General features: G+C 38.5%; 3 protein-coding genes across 7 annotated transcripts in view; 2 read left to right on the forward strand and 1 right to left on the reverse strand.

Moving 5' to 3' along the window:
- The window catches only part of LOC129439851 (D-amino-acid oxidase), a 13,196-nt gene extending 12,766 nt beyond the window's left edge, over window positions 1–430 (forward strand). For all 3 annotated transcript variants that reach the window (XM_073860502.1, XM_055198708.2, XM_055198707.2), the window contains one exon: window positions 100–430. In XM_073860502.1, the coding sequence (XP_073716603.1) occupies window positions 100–231 (132 nt within the window). In that variant the 3' untranslated portion in view covers window positions 232–430. The remainder of the gene's footprint in view (window positions 1–99) is intronic.
- Window positions 429–17,468, reverse strand: svopa (SV2 related protein a). Its single transcript, XM_073860500.1, has 16 exons — window positions 17,329–17,468; window positions 14,147–14,307; window positions 13,302–13,387; window positions 12,046–12,144; window positions 11,839–11,910; window positions 11,599–11,726; window positions 11,400–11,460; window positions 11,170–11,295; window positions 10,945–11,073; window positions 10,035–10,108; window positions 9,801–9,877; window positions 8,279–8,383; window positions 8,040–8,151; window positions 7,789–7,870; window positions 6,820–6,909; window positions 429–4,543 (listed from the first exon to the last, which is right to left on the reverse strand). Exons 1-16 carry the CDS (start codon window positions 17,361–17,363, stop codon window positions 4,331–4,333), a joined length of 1,650 nt encoding a protein of 549 aa, XP_073716601.1. The 5' UTR covers window positions 17,364–17,468; the 3' UTR covers window positions 429–4,330.
- usp30 (ubiquitin specific peptidase 30) overlaps window positions 14,207–23,350 on the forward strand; it is a 15,855-nt gene continuing 6,711 nt past the window's right edge. Inside the window, exons 1-2 of one of the 3 annotated variants that reach the window (XM_055198705.2) lie at window positions 14,207–14,346; window positions 23,137–23,246. In XM_055198705.2, coding sequence (XP_055054680.1) covers window positions 23,144–23,246 — 103 coding nt within the window. In that variant the 5' untranslated portion in view covers window positions 14,207–14,346; window positions 23,137–23,143. Of the gene's footprint in view, window positions 14,347–17,474; window positions 17,614–22,398; window positions 22,557–23,136; window positions 23,247–23,350 lie in introns of those variants that run through there. The other 2 variants (XM_055198706.2, XM_055198703.2) reach the window with 2 other exon arrangements.

Below are 23,350 nucleotides of genomic sequence, written 5' to 3' on the forward strand. Positions count from 1 at the left end.
AGTCTGTTAATGAAATATTATTATTTACTAAAGATATTTGAATTTGGGCCCATCTCAAACAGATCGGTTCACTCACCACATGGTTTTAATTTCTCTCAGGTCATCCATAACTACGGTCATGGAGGTTTCGGAGTGACCATCCATCGCGGATGTGCTGAAGAAGCTGCTCGGCTCTTCGGAGAGATCTTGAAACAGAAAGGCTTGCTAGCACACTCGAAATCACGTCTTTGATAGATCATCTGAAGTTTTCTCCCTAACCGTATAGTCATTGCTATTCTGATCCAAACAGTCCATCAATTGAACGAATTGTGAAATTTGATGTTAATGTTCAATTTGTATTACATGAACAAGGACGCAGATATTTCTACGGACCAAGACAAGCGCTACATCATAATAGAGTTGAAATGTCTAATAAATACATTTTCACATTCTTGTTTTGACGCATAATTTATTGTTACTGTATCATACACGTGTACATCCAGTGCAGTGGCAGGAAATCTGTGCACATAGACAGAAAATGCAGCACTAAATCGCAAAGGCAGGCGAAAGACGCTCTGGCCACACAAAAACAACTGCATACTTCACAACCTGACCTGCCAATCCTTATCACACACAAATCCACTTGACTGTTGAATAGGCAAAAATACAAATAGTCGAATATAGCAGTGAGTGGTAAAGTAAAAAAAGATTCTTGATACATGTCTGGTGTTGCCATTGTGTAAGACACAAAAGTGTTCTTGAATTTTCAAAGCCCTGTTTTGATGGAAGCAACTTTATATAAATATAATAAACAAGTTTATTTATCATCTTACTTTTATTTGAAATAGTTAACTTAAAGTCAGTGTAAAGTCATTACAAATGTTCGAAATGTATTGATTGATGTAAACTACCGTTAAACAGTTTTTCCACATGTCTGTGTTCAGGATTATTTGGGCGGGGCTAAAACGGTGGCTCGATGACACACTGGAGCCACCTAGCATGGCCCCGCCCCTTACACGGTCACGAGCATCCATTCAGGTTGTAATTAGGCGTGTTCGACTTCATGCGGCGCCGCTAGAACCGACAGGCGGATGACGCCAAAGCACCGCAAGAGCGAGACGAAAATACACTTCGTATGATTTCTCGAATCGCTCTCGCAGTACCTCGACGACATCCGCCCGTCGGCTCTGCGCCGCCGCATGAAGTCAAACAAGCCTATTAAAGGATTAGTCCATGTTCCCAAAAAAAATCCAGAACATTTACTCACCACCATGTCATCCAAAAAGTCGATGTCCCTCCCCGCTCAGCCGAGAAGAAACTATGTTTTTTGAGGAAAACATTCCAGGATTTTTCTCATTTTAATGGACACCAACACATAACAGTTTTAATGCAGCTCAAAATTGCAGTTTCAAAGGACTCCAAACGATCCCAAACGAGGCACAAGGGTCCCATCCAGCGAAACGATTGTCATTTTTGACAAGAAAAATAAAAAATATGCACTTTTAAACCACAACTTCTCGTCTATCTCCGGTCCTGTGACGCGCCAGCGCGACCTCACGCAATTGCGTAATGACGTCGAAAGGTCAAGTGTAACATGTATGAAACGCACATTTGCGGACCATTTTAAACAATAAACTGACACAAAGACATTAATTAGTATCATTTGACATACAACAACGTCGGAACGGTCCTCTTTCTCCACGCTTATAAACACTGAGGCGTAGTTTCGCATACGTCATCTGTGACCTCTTGACGTTATGACGCATTACGTGAGGTCGTGCTGTCACATTTTTTTTTCTTGCCAAAAATGACAATCGTTTCGCTAGACAAGACCCCCATGCCTCGCCAGGGATCGTTTAAAGTCCTTGGAAACTACAATTTTAAACTGCATTAAAACTGTTAAGTGTTGGGGTCTATTAAAGTCCATTAAAATGAGAAAAATTATGTTTTTCTCAAAAAACACAACTTCTTCTCAACTGAACAAAGAAAGACACCAACATCCTGGATGAAGTTGTGGCGAGTAAACTATCTGAATCTTTTTTTTAAGAAAATGGACCAATCCTTTAAATTAAAAGACATAGAGACAGAGCGCAGCGCGTCACAACCTGAAAACCACGCCCACCGGAGGGGAAAGCAATCCAACAGTCTCCACCGACCCTGCACTGCAAAAGGCCGCCTCCTTGTCATTTCCGGCCTACAACAAAAAACTGAACAATGCCCAAAAGCTGCCCCGGGACAACACGTACAGCCAACAAGCCAAAGAACACAGAAATAAGTCCTTACAAGCTGTCGAGCCGTAAAACCCAGTCCTCAAGGAGAACAAAGCGGATCGCCGATTACGTTTCCCCCTATTGGACGCAGTTTTACTAATAGGACTACTATGAAAAGTTGCCTGTTTCCATTTCTGTGTCTAAACGCTCGTTTTTTGAAGTCGACAGCCCATAAAAAATTATTTATTTATTTTTTTGGCGTGTTAGATGTACACCTTGTCACACAGCAGCTTTTAGGTATTATTCTGTTTTTAAGTTTAATCTGTAAATAAGTTTTTATAAGCTGTCGACCCCAAAAAACGAGCGTTTAAAGACACAAAAATGGATACAGGCAACTTTTCATAGTACTTCTATTAGTAGAACTGCGTCCACTAGGGGGAAACGGTAGTCGGCGATCCACTTTATTCTCCTTAAAGACTGGGTTTTACGGCTCGACAGCTTATAAAAACTTATTTCTGGGTTCTTTGGCTTGTCAGCTGCACACACCGTCACACAGCAGCTTTTAGGCACCATTCAGCCTCCTGCTACAAGCCAGAAATGACAAGGAGGCGGCCTCTCGCAACACAAAGTCAATGGAGACGGCCGGACCGAATTCCCCCCCGGTGGGCGTGGCCCCCAAATCTGCATAACTGCGCTCTGTCTCTATGGCAGCTTTGGGCGTGGTTTCAGCGCAGACAGCAGACACGCCCCCAGCGTTTGAGAGCAGAGAATCCTGTCCGTTTTCCTTCTTTTATTTTATTTGACGCTTTTTAATTATTTACATTTGGCTGGGTGGTGTCACATTTTTCTGTGGTGTCACAAACTGAGAACGCATTAAATATCAGACTTTACAATGCAAATTCTATTATTATTTACTCCCTCTTTTTTTTAAACCTGTATGACCTTTCCTGTTTTATGATTTCTTTGATGGTTTTCGATATAATCTATACATTCAAGATTATAAATATTTTAGTAACCATTGATGAGCCTGATTATAAGGGAATGATGTAAGTAAATGCCAAAGAAACTATGGCCTGGTTTCACAGACAAGGCTTAGCTAATACAAGGGCTTAGTTAAATTAAAATGTTTAAGCATATTTTATAAACATGCCTTAGTAAAAGATGTTAATGGTGTGTATCTTGAGAAACAAATGGCACTGGTATATTTTAGGATCTGTCAGTTCAAGTCATTTTTTCAGTAACGACAGCTCAAATACTGTATGTGTTTTGGTCTAGCCTTAAGCCTTTTCTGTGAAACAGGGATATGAATGGCTAACTAGCCTATATGCCGTTATACTAATGTTTCTTCAACAAAAGCACTACAAAATTAACCATAAACTTGTGCATTGTGCGCTGGTTTTGGTAGCAGCATCCAGTCTTTGCTTTAATAAATTAATGAAAATTGCCATGCCATCCTCATGACAAAAATATAAATAACAATAAATTCTACACTTTCTACTCACTGCTATTGTAACCCACAAACAAACTTTCTTTCTTGTGCTATTGTTTGTTGAAGATTTCAGGTAGATTAAAATCTTTAAGTCTTTTCTCCTTTAAAATGCCCATTAGAAACCTTTTATCATATGTGACCCTGTCTGTGAAATCCATGTTAAACTATCATAATGTATTGATGGTCTTACTCAGTCAATATTAAATATATCAAGGTTATATTTCACAGCATGTCCTTTACATTATTTAGTTAGATATGATTTTATGTAGAAAACCGTAGATCACAAAAAGTAACTTTAGCTGGGTTTTCACAGACCGCGTCACGTATGAGAGTAAATTATTTTATGTTTAATATGGCATATTGCAGACCCATAGCCATCATTGTTTTAGATTCAAAGCCCATTTCTTGTTGTAGCTCCTAGGAGAGTTGCATGATGCAGTATTATGTGATGAAAATCCCCCTGCATTTCTCAGAGGATGAGGAGTCTTTGAAAGAAACCTCTCACCTGTAATAGAGCAAGCTGTCTATAATATTAAATGCAGACCAACTCCTAATTTATTAAAACATGTGTGTCTTTTAGGACACACAATGTTTTTACAAATAAGATTCTCTATATCCATTCAAGACCAAGTGCAAAACCCAACTGTGTCCCTTAGTCTTGTGATCCAGAGCTGGAATGGGGAATCCCACCGGGGCTGTGGTCTGATGCCCGTCCCATCATCTCCTGACCCCACTCCCTGTGGCTGGACTCCTGAAGGCCCCGGCCGGTGGTTTCTATAGGAAGGGCACAGGACGCAACAGCGGCCAACAAACAGCAGCAACAGTAGACCGACAAAGTCAAGTACACGGATGATTCAAGCATCACCTGGAAAAAAAAAGAGAGAAAATGATCAAAAAAATGATCCCAAGCTGTCACTGGTGCAGTACCCCTTAAAGAAAAACACTACCGTTTTTCAATATTTTACTATGTTTTTACCTCAACTTAGACAAATGAATACATACCTATCTTTTTTAAATGCGTGCACTTAATCTTTGTACAGCGCGTCGTGAATATGTTAGCATTTAGCCTAGCCCCATTCATTTCCTAGGATCCAAACAGGGATGAATTTAGAAGCCACCAAACACTTCCATGTTTTCCATATTTAAAGACATGATTACACGGGTAAGTATGGTGGCACAAAACAAAACCTGGCGATTAAAAATGCGATAAAAAGTGGATAAAAAAGTGAATAAAAATGAGAACTATATTGTATGGTGAAAAGAGCACTTAGCTTGCAGCACTTCGACCTCGGCGTGCAGTAACATCATCACTCCTGACTCCTCCCCTTCTCGCTTAAACTTCCATCAATTTTACTGCACCCGAGGTCAAAGTGCTGCAAACTAAGTGATCTTTCGCCATACAATATAGTTCTCATTTTTATTCGCTCAAAAAAAAAAAAAATTGTCACGTTTTATTTTGTGCCACCATACTTACTCGTGTAACTACTTATGTAACATGTCTTTAAAGGTGCAATTTGTAAGATATTTGCAGTAAAATGTCCAAAAACCACTAGGCCAGTGTTAAATATTTTGTCCAGCTGATCACTATCAATATCTGTAATGTTTTCAACTACTTGTAAATCGTGAGAAAATTTCCATTCAAAACATTGTTACGGGGCAGTGCAGTCTCCTGTCAATGACATTAATATCCATCTTCCCACGGACGATATGCACATCAAAAGGTATTGTACAGCAATATAAATGGTCATTTTAAGACACTTCACAATAAGATTTGTGCTGTCAATACATTATGTGAAAAATCATTGTAGTTTGTAAGTTGAAAACTTAATTCTGTGCTGTGTTTACCATCGAATTTGGACTAATACTGTAATATATATGACTAACAATTTCGTTTTGAACATCACATATAAACTTACATAATGAAATAAACAATGTCATCAAACGCAACATTTATAAGACTTGATTACCATCAACGTGATTTCTCGTTCTCGTCTGATTGATGGCCATCAGCGGTTGAGTACAAGACTACAAATCCCATAATTCCACGCTGCTTCAGAGCGTCAGTAAACAACATCATTGTTATTGTTTGATCTGGCGCCATCTAGCGGCGCATAAATACAAATTGTATCTTTAAATAGGAAAAACATGGAAGTGTTTCATGACGCCCTGTACAAAGATGTACAAAGTGCATATAAAGATAGTTATGTATTGATTTGTCTAAGTTGAGGTAAGAACATAGTAAAATATTGAAAAATGGTGGGGTTTTCCTTTAAAAAGTACCATTTAGGTACAGATATGTATACATTTGGTACCAATATGTACCTTTAGGGTACTAATATGCACTCTTTTTTACAATAAGTACCTCTAAGGTACTATAATGTCCTCTTTAGGTGCAAAGGTGTACTTTTTGAAAGGGTACCACCCCAGTGACCGCTAGGGACCATTTGTTTATGGAGAATTTCTCTGGGTTACATCATCACTTTAAAGCACTTTTAAACACTTTGAATTAAAGGGTCATAATTTTGCTACTTTTGTACCCAGAATAATGCACCGCAGCTTTACATATCAGAATATGGATGCCATGACATTTTATAGTTTGTTTTGCTGAATTTTGTCTGTATTCCTTATATATTTATTCATTATAGTGCAGCAGGGATGACTTATTTTTGTAAGCCAGCGGGACACTGGGTCCCTTGCTAAAAAGCCCATTCATTTTTTCCATAGACTTTGAGATTATCGCAGAAATGAGCTCCGTGTTTAACAAAAGTTTATGACACACTTTGTTAGAAGCTTGGTGGTGATGATGTTGAATTCGAGTGGCCGTGGTGTAGCTTCTTTTTTCTAGTAAATGCATTTACAGTAGACTTCAAAATTCATAAAAGTTGTGTCATAAACTTTTTATGGGATAAATGAATGGGCTTTTTAGCAAGGAAACCAGTGTCCCGCTAACTTCCGGGGTTGGTCTACAAAAATACGTCATCCCTGTGGCACCCCTTTGTACTCCTTGTCTGTATTTATTATTTATGTGCCTAAGAGATTCAACAAAAAAATACTGCATACTGGTCTTGCATATTGTGTATCTGGATGTGTGATTTGTTCGTTTGTATTTTCATTTGTCAGGGTTTTCCAATGTGTCCACACCTGTGCAACAAATGGAGTGATGAGAGCTCCAACCCGAGCCATTCCACTGCTGGTTCCTAAACCCAGTGCCCTCGTCGCTGTAGGATACACCTGAAGAAAACACAATCGTCTCATTTACCAATGTCTATCCTTATCACACTGTGGAAATGTACTATGAACCATTATTGAACCTCTGAGTGGAAAATAATTTTTTTTCTTGTATAAAAAATGTTTAATAAAATATAGCAGTCAAGCGACTCTTAAGTCACTACACTACTTACTAATCACTGTGCTTCACAGCGATGCCATTTATGGTTCCTCAGAGAACCGTTCAGTCAAAGGTTCTTAGAAGAACCATTTCTATAACACTACTTTATATTATAAAGAATCTTTTTTTGAAACAGAAAGGTTCTTTGGATGTTAAAGGTTTCTTAAGGAACCATTTAGCCAAAATGTATTATTTTTTTTTATTTTTATGGCATAGTGAAACACCTTTATTTTTGAGAGTGCAGGCAAAAAACAACCTCAATAACACTGACATGTACAGTAGACACTGTGTAATATTTAACTTTATTACCCTTCGGATGAACTCCAGTCAGAGTTTATAAAGAAACAAGCAGGATGACGGTGGCCTGTGTTATTGCAGGTGAGTTGCTGAAATGGATGCTACGTGATGGAAGTGAGCCAAGAGCTGGATTGTTCCCAAGGTCAAATTCCCTTTCCACCACAGATTTTACAAGACGACTGTCCTTACAGTTTATTTGCTTGAAAGGTCTATTTTGGTTTTGGCTTATATCTCTTTACCTTGCTCTAACAGTCTAACTTTCCTTGATTTCTCTTAAAAATTTTCCTTTTTCATTTTTGTTCATGTGGCCACTGTATCCCTTTGCTATCTCACAGGGCCTGCAGGTCTACTAACATACAAAGCTGTTTTATAATAATACAACTGTTCATTTCTTCTAGTTTCAATGTAGAAAAGTTCATTCTCACCTCAGGTGTGTACACGTATGCAGCCTGGAAACCTCCGGCAATAAAAGCCCTTGCAATGAATATGAGTACTGTCAAAGCAGTTCTGCAATATAAGCAAAATAAGGCTATAAAACATCATGCATCTTTAAGATATTAGAAAACAGTTTGTTTGGAAAACGCATTATAGTTTGACCTTTCAGGTTTTATATTTACGGTATTCACACATCACAGTGTCCTATCAAAACACATCCAAATTGAATATGCTTTCTGACCTTCCCACACATCCGTAGAGTGGCACAATGCAGAGGGAGAAGATGAAAAAACACAGTGCCATAGTCTTCCTCCTCCCTAAACGATCAATAGCCCAAAGGGTGACAAGCAGACCTGCAAAGCATCAATCGATACTTTAAATCCATCATAATTCACAAACGCTTGTTCATGACATACCTCTTATTTTCCCTGCCTTTAATGTACTTGCAAATAAATTGGTAGTCACAGTTCAAGTGTGTACCTGGAAACTCAGCGAGTGTTGTCCAGAGAAGATCTTTGTAATCGTCTGAATTCAGATATTTGCATTCCAAACTACAACCTGGATCCATTCTACTGCCGTTCGACTCTAGGGGGCGACACAAAACAAATATATTCATTTACTGTAGATAGAAAACCATAGCCATGCTAGAAACAGCATACAAGAGGGGAGACAGCTAGGGCCTAAATTTTGCAAGATGTTGGGTTTAGGGTTAGGTTTGGAATAGAATTAGGATAAAAACAGAGGTTCTTGCTAGATGGGATATGGCTACGGCCTGAATCCCATAAAATGTTGGGTTTACAGTTGGGTTTGGGGGTAAGATTAGGATAAAAAGCGCTCACCGGCAAGATTTGAGGAGATTTTGGCCATTGCTGTATCCCTTCTAGCCACAACCATACTATTTCTGCAACATTAGGCATCTATAGACGGTTTCATCAGACCCACGTGATACACGTCTGGATTCGAACTTTACTTCCGGTTTCATTTTTTTAATGGTCTGACTAGTTGCTAAACTGATCTCTTGAATAAATGCCTCGTCGAAAATAACAAATGTTTTAGTTTCCTAGGTAATCTATGTGTTGTTTTTTGTGCTTGTTATATAAATAAACTACGTTTAAAGAACTTTGTTGTTATTTATTCTTAGCAGAGTTTACCGGAAGTTACGTGCGGATTGCGACAGCCGCTTGTTACTGCTGAAACCGTCTATACAATATGAAGTTTACAAATACTTGATATGCATAGAATGCTGTGATGTTTGACTGCATTTGCTTAAAGGAAAACACCACAGTTTTCAATATTTTACTATGTTCCCACCTCAACCTAGACAAATGAATATCTAGCTATCTTTTTTCAATGCGTGCACCCAATCATTGTGCAGCGCATTGTGAATGTGTTAGCATTTAGCCTAGCCCCATTCATTCCTTAGGATCCAAACAGGGATGAATTTATAAGCCACCAAACACTTCCATGTTTCAAGATTGTTACATGAGTAGTTACACGAGTAATTATGGTGGCACAAAATAAAACGTGGTGATTTTCTAAGCAGATAAAAAATGAGAACTATATTATATGGCGTAAGAGCACTCAGTTTGCAGAACTTCGACCAGGGCGCAGTAATATTGACGGAAGTTTGAGCGAGAGGGGGAGTAGTCAGGAATGATGATGTTACTGCGTGCCAAGGTCAAAGTGCTGCAAACTAAGTGCTGTTCCTCCGTACAATATAGTTCTCATTTTCATCCGCACATTTACGACAGGCTGCACAAAGACCAAGTGCACGCATTGAAAAAAGACAAGCATGTATTAACCTGTATAAAGTTGAGGCAAGAACACAGCAAAACATTTAAAAACTGTGGCGCTTTCCTTCAAAGTTTAGTATATGATACTCTGCATTAGTGCAAACCAAAAGTTCATGATTTTATTATTTAACATTTATTCATTAATTTTATTTTTAAATGAAATAGTAGGTGACAATTTTTATTTTAAACATATAGAAGCTGTCACTCACGACCACATGCTCCTCCCTCCTGGAAAAGCTCGGTGGTTAGCAAAACCACACCATAATAAGAGAATGCATTAGAGAACCTACAATAAAAACATATGAGAGTGGCAACCAGATAATTGTGTCATATAACACTGGAAAACAAAGCATTAAGGAGCAAATATCAATTTTAAGAATGTAGACATTCGATCTGGCACATTCAAATGTGCACTGACACGGCAATATATTGGACCTTCTTACCATATGAACCAGAGCAGAACAGTGGTCCAGCGGAATTGTGGCGAAAAAAGATCCTGAATCTTCCCCCTGTCCTCCTATATACAGAAAACAAAATGATGACTGAGAAGAAATATTCAACTATATACTAATAGTTAAACATTTGATTTTGGAATCCATTCAGCTGATCTCTTCTGGCGCTACCACTTTTAGCATAGCTTAGCATAATTCATTGAATCTGATTAGACCATTAGCATAGCGCTAAAAAATAACCAAAGAGTTTCAAATATTTTTCCTATTTAAAACTTGACTCTTCTGTAGTTACATTGTGTACTAAGACCGACAGAAAATGAAAAATTTCGATTTTCTAGGCCGATATGGCTAGGAACTATACTCTCATTCCAGCGTAATAATCAAGGACTTTGCTGCCATAACATGGCTGCAGGAGGCGCAATGATATTACGCAGTGCCCGAAAATAGTCCCCTGCTATTAAAAGTAACCAAAGGGACTATTTTTGGCTGCTGTGTAATATTATTGTGCCTCCTGCAGCCATGTTACGGCAGCAAAGTCCTTGATTATTACACCAGAATGAGAGTATAGTTCCTAGGTATATCTGCCTAGAAAATTGCAACTTTAAATTTTCAGTCTTAGTACACAGTGTAACTATAGAAGAGTCAAGTTTAAAATAGGAAAAAAATTGAAACTCTTTGGTCACTTTTTGTGCAATGCTAATGATCTAATCAGATTCAATTAATTATGCTAAGCTATGATAAAAGTGCTAGCGCCAGACCCGGAGATCAGCTGAATGGATTCCAAAATGGTAAAAATCAAATGTTTAACTCTGAGGGAGCTGGAAAATGAGCATATTTTTTTTTTAAAAAGTGGAGTGTCTCTTTAAGCAATATACACAATGATATATTTGCAGTACTTTACCTGTCTGGCCACAATGAGTTTTCCCAGTGGCATTGGGACCTTGTTCTCTGCAGCGATACGTTTAAGTGTGTTCAAAGCCTTCTCCTGATTTCCTGTCAAGACGTCGTATCGAGCGCTCTCTGGCAGCCACTGTTGTACCAACATATTGTTAAACAGACTAAACATGCTGATTTGCTCTGTTGATAGCTAACCCTAGCAAAGCAGTGTTTGCAAATTCATACTTACAAAGCAAAGAATACCAAAAATGAAAAGTGGAATTGTGGAGAGAGCCAGCAGCCAGCGCCAGCCCAATGTTGGCATCACCAAAATGGCAAGCAGTACTTCAAATACTGTTCCCAGAGCCCAGAATACCTACAAGAGAGCATAAACATGCTACATTCATTATTATCTAAAAGAAAAACTGAAATGAATTAAACTATAATTAATTATTAAAATCTAGAATGATTGTTTGTTACCTCTATCAACAAAATGCAAGTGGCCCTGGACCGCATTGGGAGAAACTCAGCATACAATGTAACTCTAAGTAGAGACCAAAGGTTTCTGTAAGCTTCTTAATATTCAGTAATACAGTTACAAATCATCCCCAAAAGACTATTTATATATATTTTTTAAAGGTTTTTGGTTGTTTATAGTATCGTGATCATTGTCACACTTACTGATTGCGGAGCCCCTCCGATACCGAAGCCCACCAAAGCTCTGAGGAACAAAATCCATCCGTATATGGGGGCGAAAGCACTGAGGAGACCATAAAACAGGGTCCAGAATACGCTCATCTTCAAACCCTACCATACACACACAAATTGATTATTTTCTTGTAGTTCACACTGGTATTGTAAATAATTCATCTGTGGCTTTACGGTTGGCGAATTTATATGCAGCTTTGATCATACTTACTGTTTTTCTGCCGTATTTATCAGATATGTTACCCCATAATGAAGAACTGATCATCATTCCAATAAATACTGCCTGTATGAGAAAGATATAAAGAATAAAAGAATTATTATCATTATTGAACAGCTGAAACCACACAACTTTCATCCTATTATGTCACAAATAGTAAGAGGAGGAGTTATTATTGACTATCATGGTAGTATGAAGTACCGAGGTCAGCAGTGCCACCTCCAAGCTGGGCAGTGCCCACTCACAGTGTAGTTGAGGGGCAAGTATACTGAGAATCATCATCTCCATGGCATCTGCCATCTGCACACAGACATCACAGCATTGTGGAAACACACATAGCACAGAATTACTCAAAAACAACAGTGTATTGGACTGAACAGACTATACTATAAAAACATGTTTGGTTATTTTTGACCTAACGCTGGGTTGAAAATAAGGGCGTTCATACTTGTAGTTCGGTTCTTTTGGTCCAGACCAAAAAAATAAAACTATTAAGTCTTGGTTTGCTTAGCATTTATACTGGCATTTTATCAGCGAACAAGATAAAAAAAACTTAAACATTTAAAAAACTTAAACATTTTGTATGTTTTTCCAGTATATGCTCAATGGACCAAATGTTAAAGGGGGCATATGAAAATCTGACTTTTTCCATGTTTTAGTGCTATAATTGGGTCCCCAGTGCTTGTATCAACCTAGAAAATGTGAAAAAGATCAAACCAGTAACTTAGTTTTGTTAAACCATTCTCTGCAAGTATGGGAAAAATAGGTCATTTTAAATTTGGCTCCCCTTGTGATGTCAGAAGGGGATATACAGCACCTTAATCTGCACTATCCAACCACAGCACTGCCATTTAGTGCAGAGATCAGCTCATTTGCATTTTAACGGAAACACCCAAATCAGCACATTTTTGCTCACACCTACAAAGTGGCAATTTTAACATGATATAATAAATTATCTATATGGTATTTAGAGCTAAAACTTCACATACACACTCTGGGGACACCAAAGATTTATTTGACATCTTAAAAAAGTCTTGTGAAATGTCCTCTTTAATGAGGCTCTTTACCTCTCCGTTGCTCCACGTTTGCCCTCTGCTCATTTTGTTTTTGCATGCACTGCTCATTACACTGTAAAATCAAGGTCACGTGATATTACATCGTGTTTTTGGTTCGTTAAGCTGTCTCTGGTCTAAGTACTTTAACATATCAGTTGAACCGCACCAGAGTTCATTTGGAAGAGGACCGAGACGCACCTTTTAAGCGGTCTCGGTTCGCTTGCTTTGTGCGCATCAGAGCAATCACATTTCCTCAAATAAACCGCACCAACCCAGCAATCACACCAGAGATTGTTTTAATCGAACCGAACATGTCAAGTATGACGCCCTAACCCAGCATTTTTTTTGAATACACCAAAAACACATATGGAGCTTTACAGCTACAGCGTTATTTGTTTTTACCCATGAAAGTCCAGTCAGGATGGACAACTTCAACTGGAATTTCCCAAAGCCAATGGCTTCCACTGCATCCTCAATCATAAAAGTATCTGTGGATAAACAGCCAGATACAGTACAAATGGTACAATTTTAAAGAGAAAATTATTTTATTAATCATGCTAATAATAAAGATGTACTGTACTGTATTAATACATAGGGAAAAAGATCTGTCGCAGCTGGTGATAAAAAAACTTTCTGATTGAATGCAAAAGTTTTATGCACATAACAATTTTGATTCATATGAATGTGACCCTGGTCCAAAAAAATTATTTATTTTGAAATTGAGATTTATACATCATCTGAAAGCTGAATAAATAAGTCTTCTGTGGATGTATGGCTTTTTATGAAAGGTGATAAGTTTGGCTAAGATTAGGGGTGCACCAATATATCGTCCGATAATGCTTGCTATGCTTCTAAATGAATTACGGTGAAATGTCGCTACATCCAAAAGCCAGAGGGCGCTCTCGTGCAGAAACTCAATATGCGCTGCAAAAAAAGAACCATTTCACAGGCAGCTCCATGAAATGGCTTAAACATATTTTTATCACTGTTCTTCAAACATATACAGGTTTATATGATAATAAAGAATATTTATAATGATTATGTTTGACGAGTGATGCTTTTTCAAAAGCATATTAAAAAAGGACTCTGACTGGTTTTGTGGTCCAGGGTTGAAAATGTGCAATAAGAATTTAATCCATGTTATCCCATGATGGCTTCAGAATGTTCTCGAATTTTTTTATTTGTAAATAATAAAGGAAACCTGATATTTTCTTTAAATAAGACATAAATATTGTATTTAATCATACCATCGGTAGGATTAGCGAATTCTCGAGGAACTGGCGCAACATCAGCCAGGGAAACGGACTCCATATCCGACCTCCCTCCCTCCACGTGCAGAAACTCATCCCTACCACCGAACTCATCATCTGAACGAGTGCTTTCACCTGTACGCCGAAATTTCACCACTCTGCCAAAGAAACAAATTTACGTTTAGGAAATGAAGCAGGTACGTTAGTTCAAAACGACAAATTTCAATAGAACATCCTACAAAAAGTAACTTAGTAAACTGGACATCGGACATGAACTTCTGAAACACGTCAAAGCAGATTCTTTTAAATTCTCTGCAACTGAAGATGTCTAATACAAACTATGTTATTTTAACAAAAATGTCTGTGAAATGCAGGTTAAGGTCTTGTAGATGCACAATTGTCCATTTTACTGTCTTAGTTCTGGCGCGTATTGGATAGATTAGCAAAAAAACACAATGTCCGTAAATTAAAATATATAGTTGGATATTCCAATCCATTTACTGTGTCATTTTTACCTAGTTCTCAATACTCAAAAGTGTATACGACCGTCAAAAAGTTTGTTTGACCTCCTTCATGCACTACCACGTTGACAACATAATTGAAATACCATAAGCGCCCTCTAGTGGCGTGAAAGAAAACTACACAATCAAAAAATGGCTCAAAGGGGCGGAGTCCCGGACAGGGTTTATCCCTTTTACGGTCTATGGCCCCCTTCTTCAAATCTTACCCTGGAGGGCCAGAGCACTACAGAGTTTGGCTCCAGCCCTGATCAAACACACCTGAGCAAGCTAATCAAGGTCTTCATGATCACTAGGAAATCACAGGTGGGTGGGTTTGGTTGGGGTTGGGGCTGGGCTCTGTGGTGCTCTGGACCTCCAGGGTGGGATTTGAGGAACCCTGGTCTATGGTTTATCCTAGTACGAGCCAAAAATGCATGTTTGAGCTACTTTAATTTCAAAACACCCTGTACTGACATATTTTAACATATATCAGTGCCATTATTTTGTCTCAAGATGCACACCAGTATAGTTTTTGTAAGGTTCGTTTGTAAAACCTTCTTGTGTCCTAAAATAACTAAGGCTAAGGATTAATCTAAACTCTGTCCGAGAAACCGCCCCATAGTCTCACAATCTAATGAGATTTGATTTCAATCATTGGTTTCACTTAAATTTCAACTTTGATATGACCTTCCTTAGTCAATAATATTAAATATATCAATGTTATATTTTCACAAAATGTTCCTTATGTTGAATGGTTTTATGTATAAAACAAATCACAACAAAATAATTTGCTCTGTTTTTTAGGTTTAACAAAGCAAGTAAGTCTTTCCAAGTACTATCAGAGTATGTATACCCCTGATTGAAAATTACTGTACAATTCTTATAGTGCTTTTGATATCAGTACAACATACAGCCCTCATATCAACGACTACATCTGCAATTTTAAAAGAGGGCAACAAGAAAACATCACAAAAACAATGCAAGGACTAAAGCTGCAATGTGCATGACTGATTGATGCACATAAGAGACTGTTGCCAAGGTGATGAGAGCGTTTCCAATCCGTGCACCCCCTGTTCTGGCATTCTGGAAAGACAGTACCCATGTGAGGGAAAACATTGTCCTGCAAATTAAATACTATCTGCAAAGAGACAGGAGAGTTAGGTTTGAAACCGTGACTCACCACCAACAACCTCAAGAGAATTTTTGGGACAACTAAATGACGTGCATTTTTTAATGAATGAAAACCACCACTTAAAGACGACATAGCATTTCACGATGGGAGGAGTAAATAAGAGGAGCACATAGATATCCCATGGGATGAATTACTGTAATTACCGTGCTCATGGCATGACTATGGGCGATAAAGCCTTCATGTGCAGACATGCAGTGTAATTAAACATTGGGCTTTAGTAGACCTCCTTTAGTTCACAAAACACTTTCTCTAAGAGCAACCGTACAAGACAAACACAGATCTTCTGAAAGCACAAAAAGTAGTTAAACACAACAGGAATGAAGGGTGTTTGTGACACTGTATACTCTGTTTTCTCTCTATTGAGTATAAAAAGACCTACGCCAGATGCACACGCCACAGTATATCAACAGGACATGAGCACTGCCATTACGATTTCTGCACGCCATCAGATGGTAATTGGGCCGAATGCCAAGTTTCAGCTGTACATAAAATAAGCAGGGATTTTTATTATTTAAAACTCTGAGCTTTAGCACAGCAAAGGTGATCACAAACAAGCAGTGTGATGAGAAAACTGTGATGCCAAGGTTACAGGTTTGAATCCAATAATTGACCTCTGTATAAGCATCCTGAGTATTATATTTGCGCATTTGCCAGATGCTTTCTTCTAAAGTGACATTCAAGCTTACATATTAATATTTGTGTTTGCTGGGAATCGAACCCACAACCATTTGTATTGCTAATGCAATCCATTACTAAATGTAAAATATAATAAAATACGAAAACAGTCAAACTGTGATTTTTATATTTATTGAGACTTGCTCATGCATGCTACAAATGAACTGAATGTCCAATTCTCAACACCAAAATGTTTTGCTGTTCATGGAAAATTAAACATTCATATGTTAACCCTATGTTAACCATACAAAGCTTTAAAGCTATAGGGTTAATAGCAATGCCAAAGCTAAGGACAAAGTATAAACACTGTGAAATGTGGTAAAATAACCCTGGTTAAACAATCCCAACTAAGCCACGCATCTGAATTTAACATACTGTATGATGACCAGATGAGTTATGTGGTGTTATGTAACACTATATCAATGGAAAATATTGTAATCTATGAGCAGAACCATAAAACACACAGACAAATAAACACAGCTGTGTTATTCAATAGATGGCGTCATCTGCCATGCTTTACAATTAGCGAATGTTATTTGATTTCTATTTAGCATTACTCTACATTAGTGTAGTATTCACGGAAGCTGTTACTGTTTACCAAACACAACATCTAAAGCCTGCACGCGCATCTCTTTATTTTACCTCAAATAAAGCCCTCGGGCATTTTGAAAATAAATTGGCTAAATATCAATGTCATAATGTCTGAGGAACAGTTGAATCCATATACGGGTCTTTGGATCGATAGACAAAAGCAATAAATGAAAAGGCGTACGAGTGTTTGCGCGATGTAAAAAGGATGAATGCAGACTCACGGGAGCTGTCTTAACTGAAACAAATCATCGTCCATTATCGCTCTGTTGGTCGGGCTCCCCGTGTCTTTGTTTCATTGCCGTTACATTGCTGTCGCGTCTTGCAGATTTCAGCACTACAGTCGTGAGGACAGCGGAGAGTTTAGCTCAAATAGGGGCGGTGTTGTGCTGCCATGATTTCTGATGCTGTCTGGACGGTGGTGGCGTCGGTCGGTTGTGATGGATCACTGCAAGACTGAAACGCATATGAAATACTTAAACGCTGAGAGGAAATTGTGATAGGACGAGGTGATTTTTAAGATATAGAACCATGACATTTCTTTTTTTTCCTTTTCTGTATTTGACTTATTTTATTCCTACGTAGGCTAATGAAAATAACAAATAACTCAGATAGCTAACTTATACGATATGTGCTACGTAGGCTTATTGAAATAATTATTATTAGTACAGAGTTATTGTTGTTTTTTAAATACATTTTTAAGATGAATTTGTACAAAGTCATTAATTTAACCAAAGCGGCAAGCTGTTGAACTGTGAAAAAATTAAAGGGAACATTTCACAAAACTTTTTTAAGGTGTAAATTAAATCGTTGGTGTCCTCAGAGTACATGTGTGAAGTTTTAGCTACAAATATCATATACATTTATTATAGCATGTTAACTTTGCCACTTTGTTGGTGTGAGCCACTGATCTATATAAATGACTGGATTGCGCATGACGTCACACTTGTGAAGCCACCGCGCCGCCATGTTGGTATACCCAACCGTTCTATTAAACCAATGGACGTTATCAGATTTTAATGATAAAACATCACTTTACTCGTCTTCGTTTTTATATGTGAAGTTACCCTGTACATTATTACAACAAAAACGTCCAAAGCATGTAAATAGTTATTTACTGAAAGTTGTACATTTTGCGTTTTAATCAGTTATTTCTTTATTACAGTATCAGATCAGCAGACAGACCGCAGCATATTTAGTATTAAGGCGATAAACGTGCTCATTCTGAAATCTAAATACATAATCATGCTTTGTACCGTATGTGCATGCAATAATTTGCTAGTTTTGTAATTATGTTATCTAAACTTACAAGTTACCTGAACTTATTTAGAGAAATAACGCTGACCGTCACAGAATGTCAAACAAAACTTTATTTATACCCGTGTCATTAACAAATGCAACAGACACACTCACCTTAACGGTTATTTATAAATCCATTATCCTGCCCGATTAAAACATAAACATTGCAAATAACACCAGAATTAACAAATAATTAACGTACACATATCCTAAAAATTAACCTTGTGTAACTGATACGCTGTAAAGGGGGTAAATTTTGATCATGATTTTGAATGGAAGTCAATGACGCTCTCTGCCGGTTGGGTATACCAAGATGGCGGCTCAAACTCTGTGCTGGCTTCACCTCACGCAGTTACGTCAAGCGTTCTATGCGCAATCCAGTCATTTATATAGATCAGTGGTGTGAGCAGAAATGTGCTGTTTTTGGGTGTGTCCTTTTAAATGTAGACAGAGCCCATCGCGTCATAACCTGAAAACCACGCCCACCGGGGGGAAAACAATCCATCCGTCTCCATTGACTTTGTATTGCGAGAGGCTGCCTCCTTGTCATTTCTGGCTTATGACAAAAAAACAGAATAATGCCTAAAAGCTGCTGTGTGACAGGATGTACAGCTAACAAGCCAAAAAACCCAGAAATAAGTTTTAATAAGCTGTCGACCCCAAAAAACGAGCGTTTAAAGACACAAAAGTGGAAACAGGCAATTTTTTTTAGTAGAACTGTGCCCACTAGGGAGAAACGTAGTCGGCGATCCACTTTTTTCTCCTTAAAGAGTAACTTAACCCTAAACCAACTTTTTTTAGTTAAAGGAATAGTCTACTCATTTTCAATATTAAAATCTGTTATTACCTTAACTAAGAATTGTTGATACATCCCTCTATCATCTGTGTGCGTGCACGTAAGCGCTGGAGCGCGCTGCGACGCTTCGATAGCATTTAGCTTAGCCCCATTCATTCAATGGTACCATTTAGAGATAAAGTTAGAAGTGACCAAACACATCAACGTTTTTCCTATTTAAGACGAGTAGTTATACGAGCAAGTTTGGTGGTACAAAAAAAAACCTTGCGCTTTTCTGAGCGGATTTAGGGGAGGAGCTACGTTTTGTGGCGTGATGGCACTTATGGGAGTACTTCGACTCGGCGCAGTAACACCCTCCCTCTCCCATTATGAGAAGGGGAGCTGACTTTTCAGGCGAGTCGGGGTGCTCCCAGAAGTGCTATTGCGCCATAGAATGTGGTTCCTCTTTTGAGTCCGCTTGGAAGGGCTCTACGTTTTGTTTTGTGCCACCAGGCTTGCTCGTATAACTACTCGTCTTAAATAGGAAAAACGTTGATGTGTTTGGTCACTTCTAACTTTATCTCTAAATGGTACCATTGAATGAATGGGGCTAATGCCGAGTTCAGACTGCACGATTTTAGCCCTGATTTTGACTCGCCGACAGGTTTTGCGAAATCGCCGACAAATGGCCGAAATCACAGGCAAATCGATGCTCGTGCACGCGAGTGACAATCACACAGTGTGAATTATAAAAGACGCGTTCTGAGAGGATCGCCGGACGAGTCGCCGACACCCGTGAGATATTTGGCATGCTAAATATCTGGACCGGTCGGCGATTCAAAATCATTCCGTGTGAAATGTGTTTTGACTGACAATAACATCGGCGATGACCTACATCCAATGAGAGAGCAACATACAGGACAGCTGGAAGTTCGGGGAGGAGCCTCTCCAAACATTTCCTCATTCATAATTTTTATTTCTTCTTCTTTCTGCTGCAAATGAGCGCACATGCAATTTGTATGGTAAACTTCTTGCGGGTGACTATTTTTAATAATAATCCCAGTCTCACGTGAGAACTCCGGTCTTGCACGCGTGACCTCGCGCTGTTTCCTTCGCGTCACTTCTCGCGTGCATTTGGTTGTGAGACGTAGTTTGCGGACCGGGAAAAAGTTATCGGCGATTCTTCTTACGGTAAAGTCATGCAGTATGAAGACCCCTGTCGCCAATCGATCATGCAGTGTGAAACAGCAGCGACTGAACGCTTCCCCTGATAATCACGCAGTGTGAAACCACAGGTGACCCGACTAATTTGAAAATCATACAGTCTGAACTCGGCATAAGCTAAATGCTTTTGAAGCGTCGCAGCGCGCTCCAGCGCTTACGTGCACGCACACAGATGATAGAGGGATGTATCAACAATTCTTAGTTAAGGTAATAACATATTTTAATATTGAAAATGAGTAGACTATTCCTTTAATGATCTGTAAGAATGATGCTTTATTGGTGCTGTTCATTCATTTTAGTAAGTTTTTAGCCTTTAGCTTTTAGGCATTATTCTGTTTTAAAAAAAATTCTGTAGATACGTTTTTATAAGCTGTCGACCCCAAAAAACGAGCGTTTAAAGACACAAAAGTGGAAACAGGCAACTTTTCATAGTACTTCTATTAGTAGAACAGCGCCCACTAGAGGGAAATGTAGTCGGCGAGTTTTACGGCTCGACAGCTTATAAAAACTTATTTCTGGGTTTTTTGGCTTGTTAGCTGTACACCAGAAATGACAAGGAGGCGGCCTCTCGCAATAAAAAGTCAATGGAGACGGTTAGATCCCCCCCACCCGGTGGGCATGGTTTTCAAATTTGCATAACTGCGCTCTGTCTCTATGCAAACACTGATCGTCATGATGGTGGTTTGTTGAAATGAAACTCAATTGTGCTGTCAGTTATACCCCCCCCCCTGCACTTAATGTCAGTACCGTAGTTGGATAGTGCAGGGGCGGTATTATTAAAATAAAATCCCCTTTTGACATCACAAGGGGAGCCAAACTTCAATGACCTAATTTGTTGCAGAGAAGGGTTTACCAAAACGTAGTTACTATGTTGTTGCCCCCCCCCCACACATTTTCTAGGTTAAAGGCGGAGTCCATGATGTTTGAAAGCCAATGTTGATATTGGAAATCACCCAAACAAACACGCCCCTACCCCAATAGAATCTGGACCTTCTGTTGATAGACCCGCCTCACGCCATACGCAACCCAGCACTTGATTTGATTTGATTGGCTATAAGTCTGTTTTGGTAGTCGGCCCATCTCCTTTTCCAAAGCGTTTTTCAAACATCGTGGACTCCGCCTTTAATAGCACTTAAACATGGAAAAGTCAGATTTTCATGATATGTCCCCAATCTACAACAGATAAGACTCCATACAACCCTCTAATATCTAAAAGCGGTACATTTACAGCCTGGACATAGCTAGGCTATTTGTTTATCTGAAAACTTCAATATTTCTTTCATGGTATGTACACCAGTATATTAACAAATATATTAAGCTAAACAAATAAAAAAACAAGATAACATGTATTTTTTTTATTATTTTTTTTATATTTTAGAAGATTTTATTTAGTGAACTTTTGAGTGGGCTGGGGGGCTTGCTCCAAATATTGTTGTGAACAATAAAGGGACCTTGAAAAAAAGGTACAATGACTCATCATGTAACCAGAGCACTCTCCAGATATTGAAATCTAATTATGCTAATTAATTAGCTGTTTATTTATTAACTGTTGACTTAAGCCTCTAAATCCACTGTCAAGCCGAGTACACAAACACACATTGTAATACACAGACATCCACTCTATTGAATTATAAATGTTGTGGTTTCTTCAGTTAACAACTCACATAATGTCCTACAGCTTTTAAAAAAAAAAAGATTGCATGTGACCTAATGAAGGATTTCCAACAATTGGTTCTTTATAAGTTAAATTTCTAACTTAAAACTGTAAAAAGCAATTAGAGCTTATAACATTGCAAGGATGAAATTGTTCCCCTTTGATTTTGATGTGTCCCTTTCTTTTGAACACAGGGCTCTATTATATGTATATTTTTTATTTATTATATTTGTATTATATTTATTTGGTTGATATTGTTTGAATGCATTTTTCCTCTTTGTTTGTAGCATTGAAACAGCTTTATAAATAAAGTTTTCCCGACATTTGATGACTTCCTCATACGTCACAGACGGCTCGTCCTACTCCGAGCAAAGTCCGTTGGTCAACAATGCGCGAAGTTTTGTTCCGCACACACAGGCGCTTTAAAATATGCCTTGGTGTAAACAGGGAGCTACAGACAAGCTTGTCCGAGAGTTTTTACGCACTGGATCCACTGCAAGGTTCGTGTTTGTCTCGTATACTTTAACATGACATCTGAATATCGCATCTGTGTAACTCAGCTAGCGAGGTGTAGGAAAGGACATACGATGATGCGAGCTGTTGCACCGAGGGCCAGCAGACATTCAGTTTTATTTACAGATTAGTAGTGGGTCAGTCTGTTTGTAGTTATTTGATTGTCGTAAATCTGTGTTTTATCAAGATCTTATGTTGGCTAAAGACGTCTACTGTAGTGAACGTGTTCAGGTTGTGTTTATAACTTGATCGCCAACAACTGCACATTAAAACCAGTCTGATTTATAGTCAAAACGTGTTATGAAAAACAAGTGCTGAGTGTGATGATGGATTGTGGGTTGGGAGCCAGGCTTAACACAAACACAGCTGTCAAAGTCAGGGCAGTGATCTGCTGTCTTCCACAGGTGCCCATCTGCCATAAAACAGTGTTTTAGTGTTTGCTTGTAATAATTCTTCATATAGTGTGATAAACATGCTGTTTTGTCTGCATAAAAATGACAGCAAGGGTTGGATGCAGCAGGTCACATTGTATAACTCGTATCACCCTAACATATCTCTCTGTTTCAGGAACAAGATGATGAAAAACTGGGGTATGATTGGTGGAATAGCTGCTGCCATGGCAGCTGGAGTTTATGTCTTATGGGGACCAATTTCAGATAGGAAAAAGAAAAAGAAAGGTTGGTAATTGAATTTAGTTCACTTGCATCAGTGGTCCTGTAGCTCATCATTTGATAAAGCAATATTACTGCACAGCACCCATTATAATACATTTTTTTACATG

The sequence above is a fragment of the Misgurnus anguillicaudatus genome, chromosome 22 (assembly GCF_027580225.2).
Source record: "Misgurnus anguillicaudatus chromosome 22, ASM2758022v2, whole genome shotgun sequence".
NCBI classification, from domain to species: domain Eukaryota; kingdom Metazoa; phylum Chordata; class Actinopteri; order Cypriniformes; family Cobitidae; genus Misgurnus; species Misgurnus anguillicaudatus.

What these genes read in the sequence shown, in the direction of transcription:
- svopa (XM_073860500.1), bottom strand. Translation starts at nt 17,363, where the DNA reads ATGGACGATGATTTGTTTCAGTTAAGACAGCTCCC. An exon ending in GGAGGGGCTCCGCAATCAGT is followed by an intron (nt 11,461 to 11,598) that starts AAGTGTGACAAT and finishes TCTACTTAGAGT; the next exon opens with TACATTGTATGCTGAGTTTC. An exon ending in GGAGGGAGGAGCATGTGGTC is followed by an intron (nt 8,384 to 9,800) that starts GTGAGTGACAGC and finishes GTCGCCCCCTAG; the next exon opens with AGTCGAACGGCAGTAGAATG.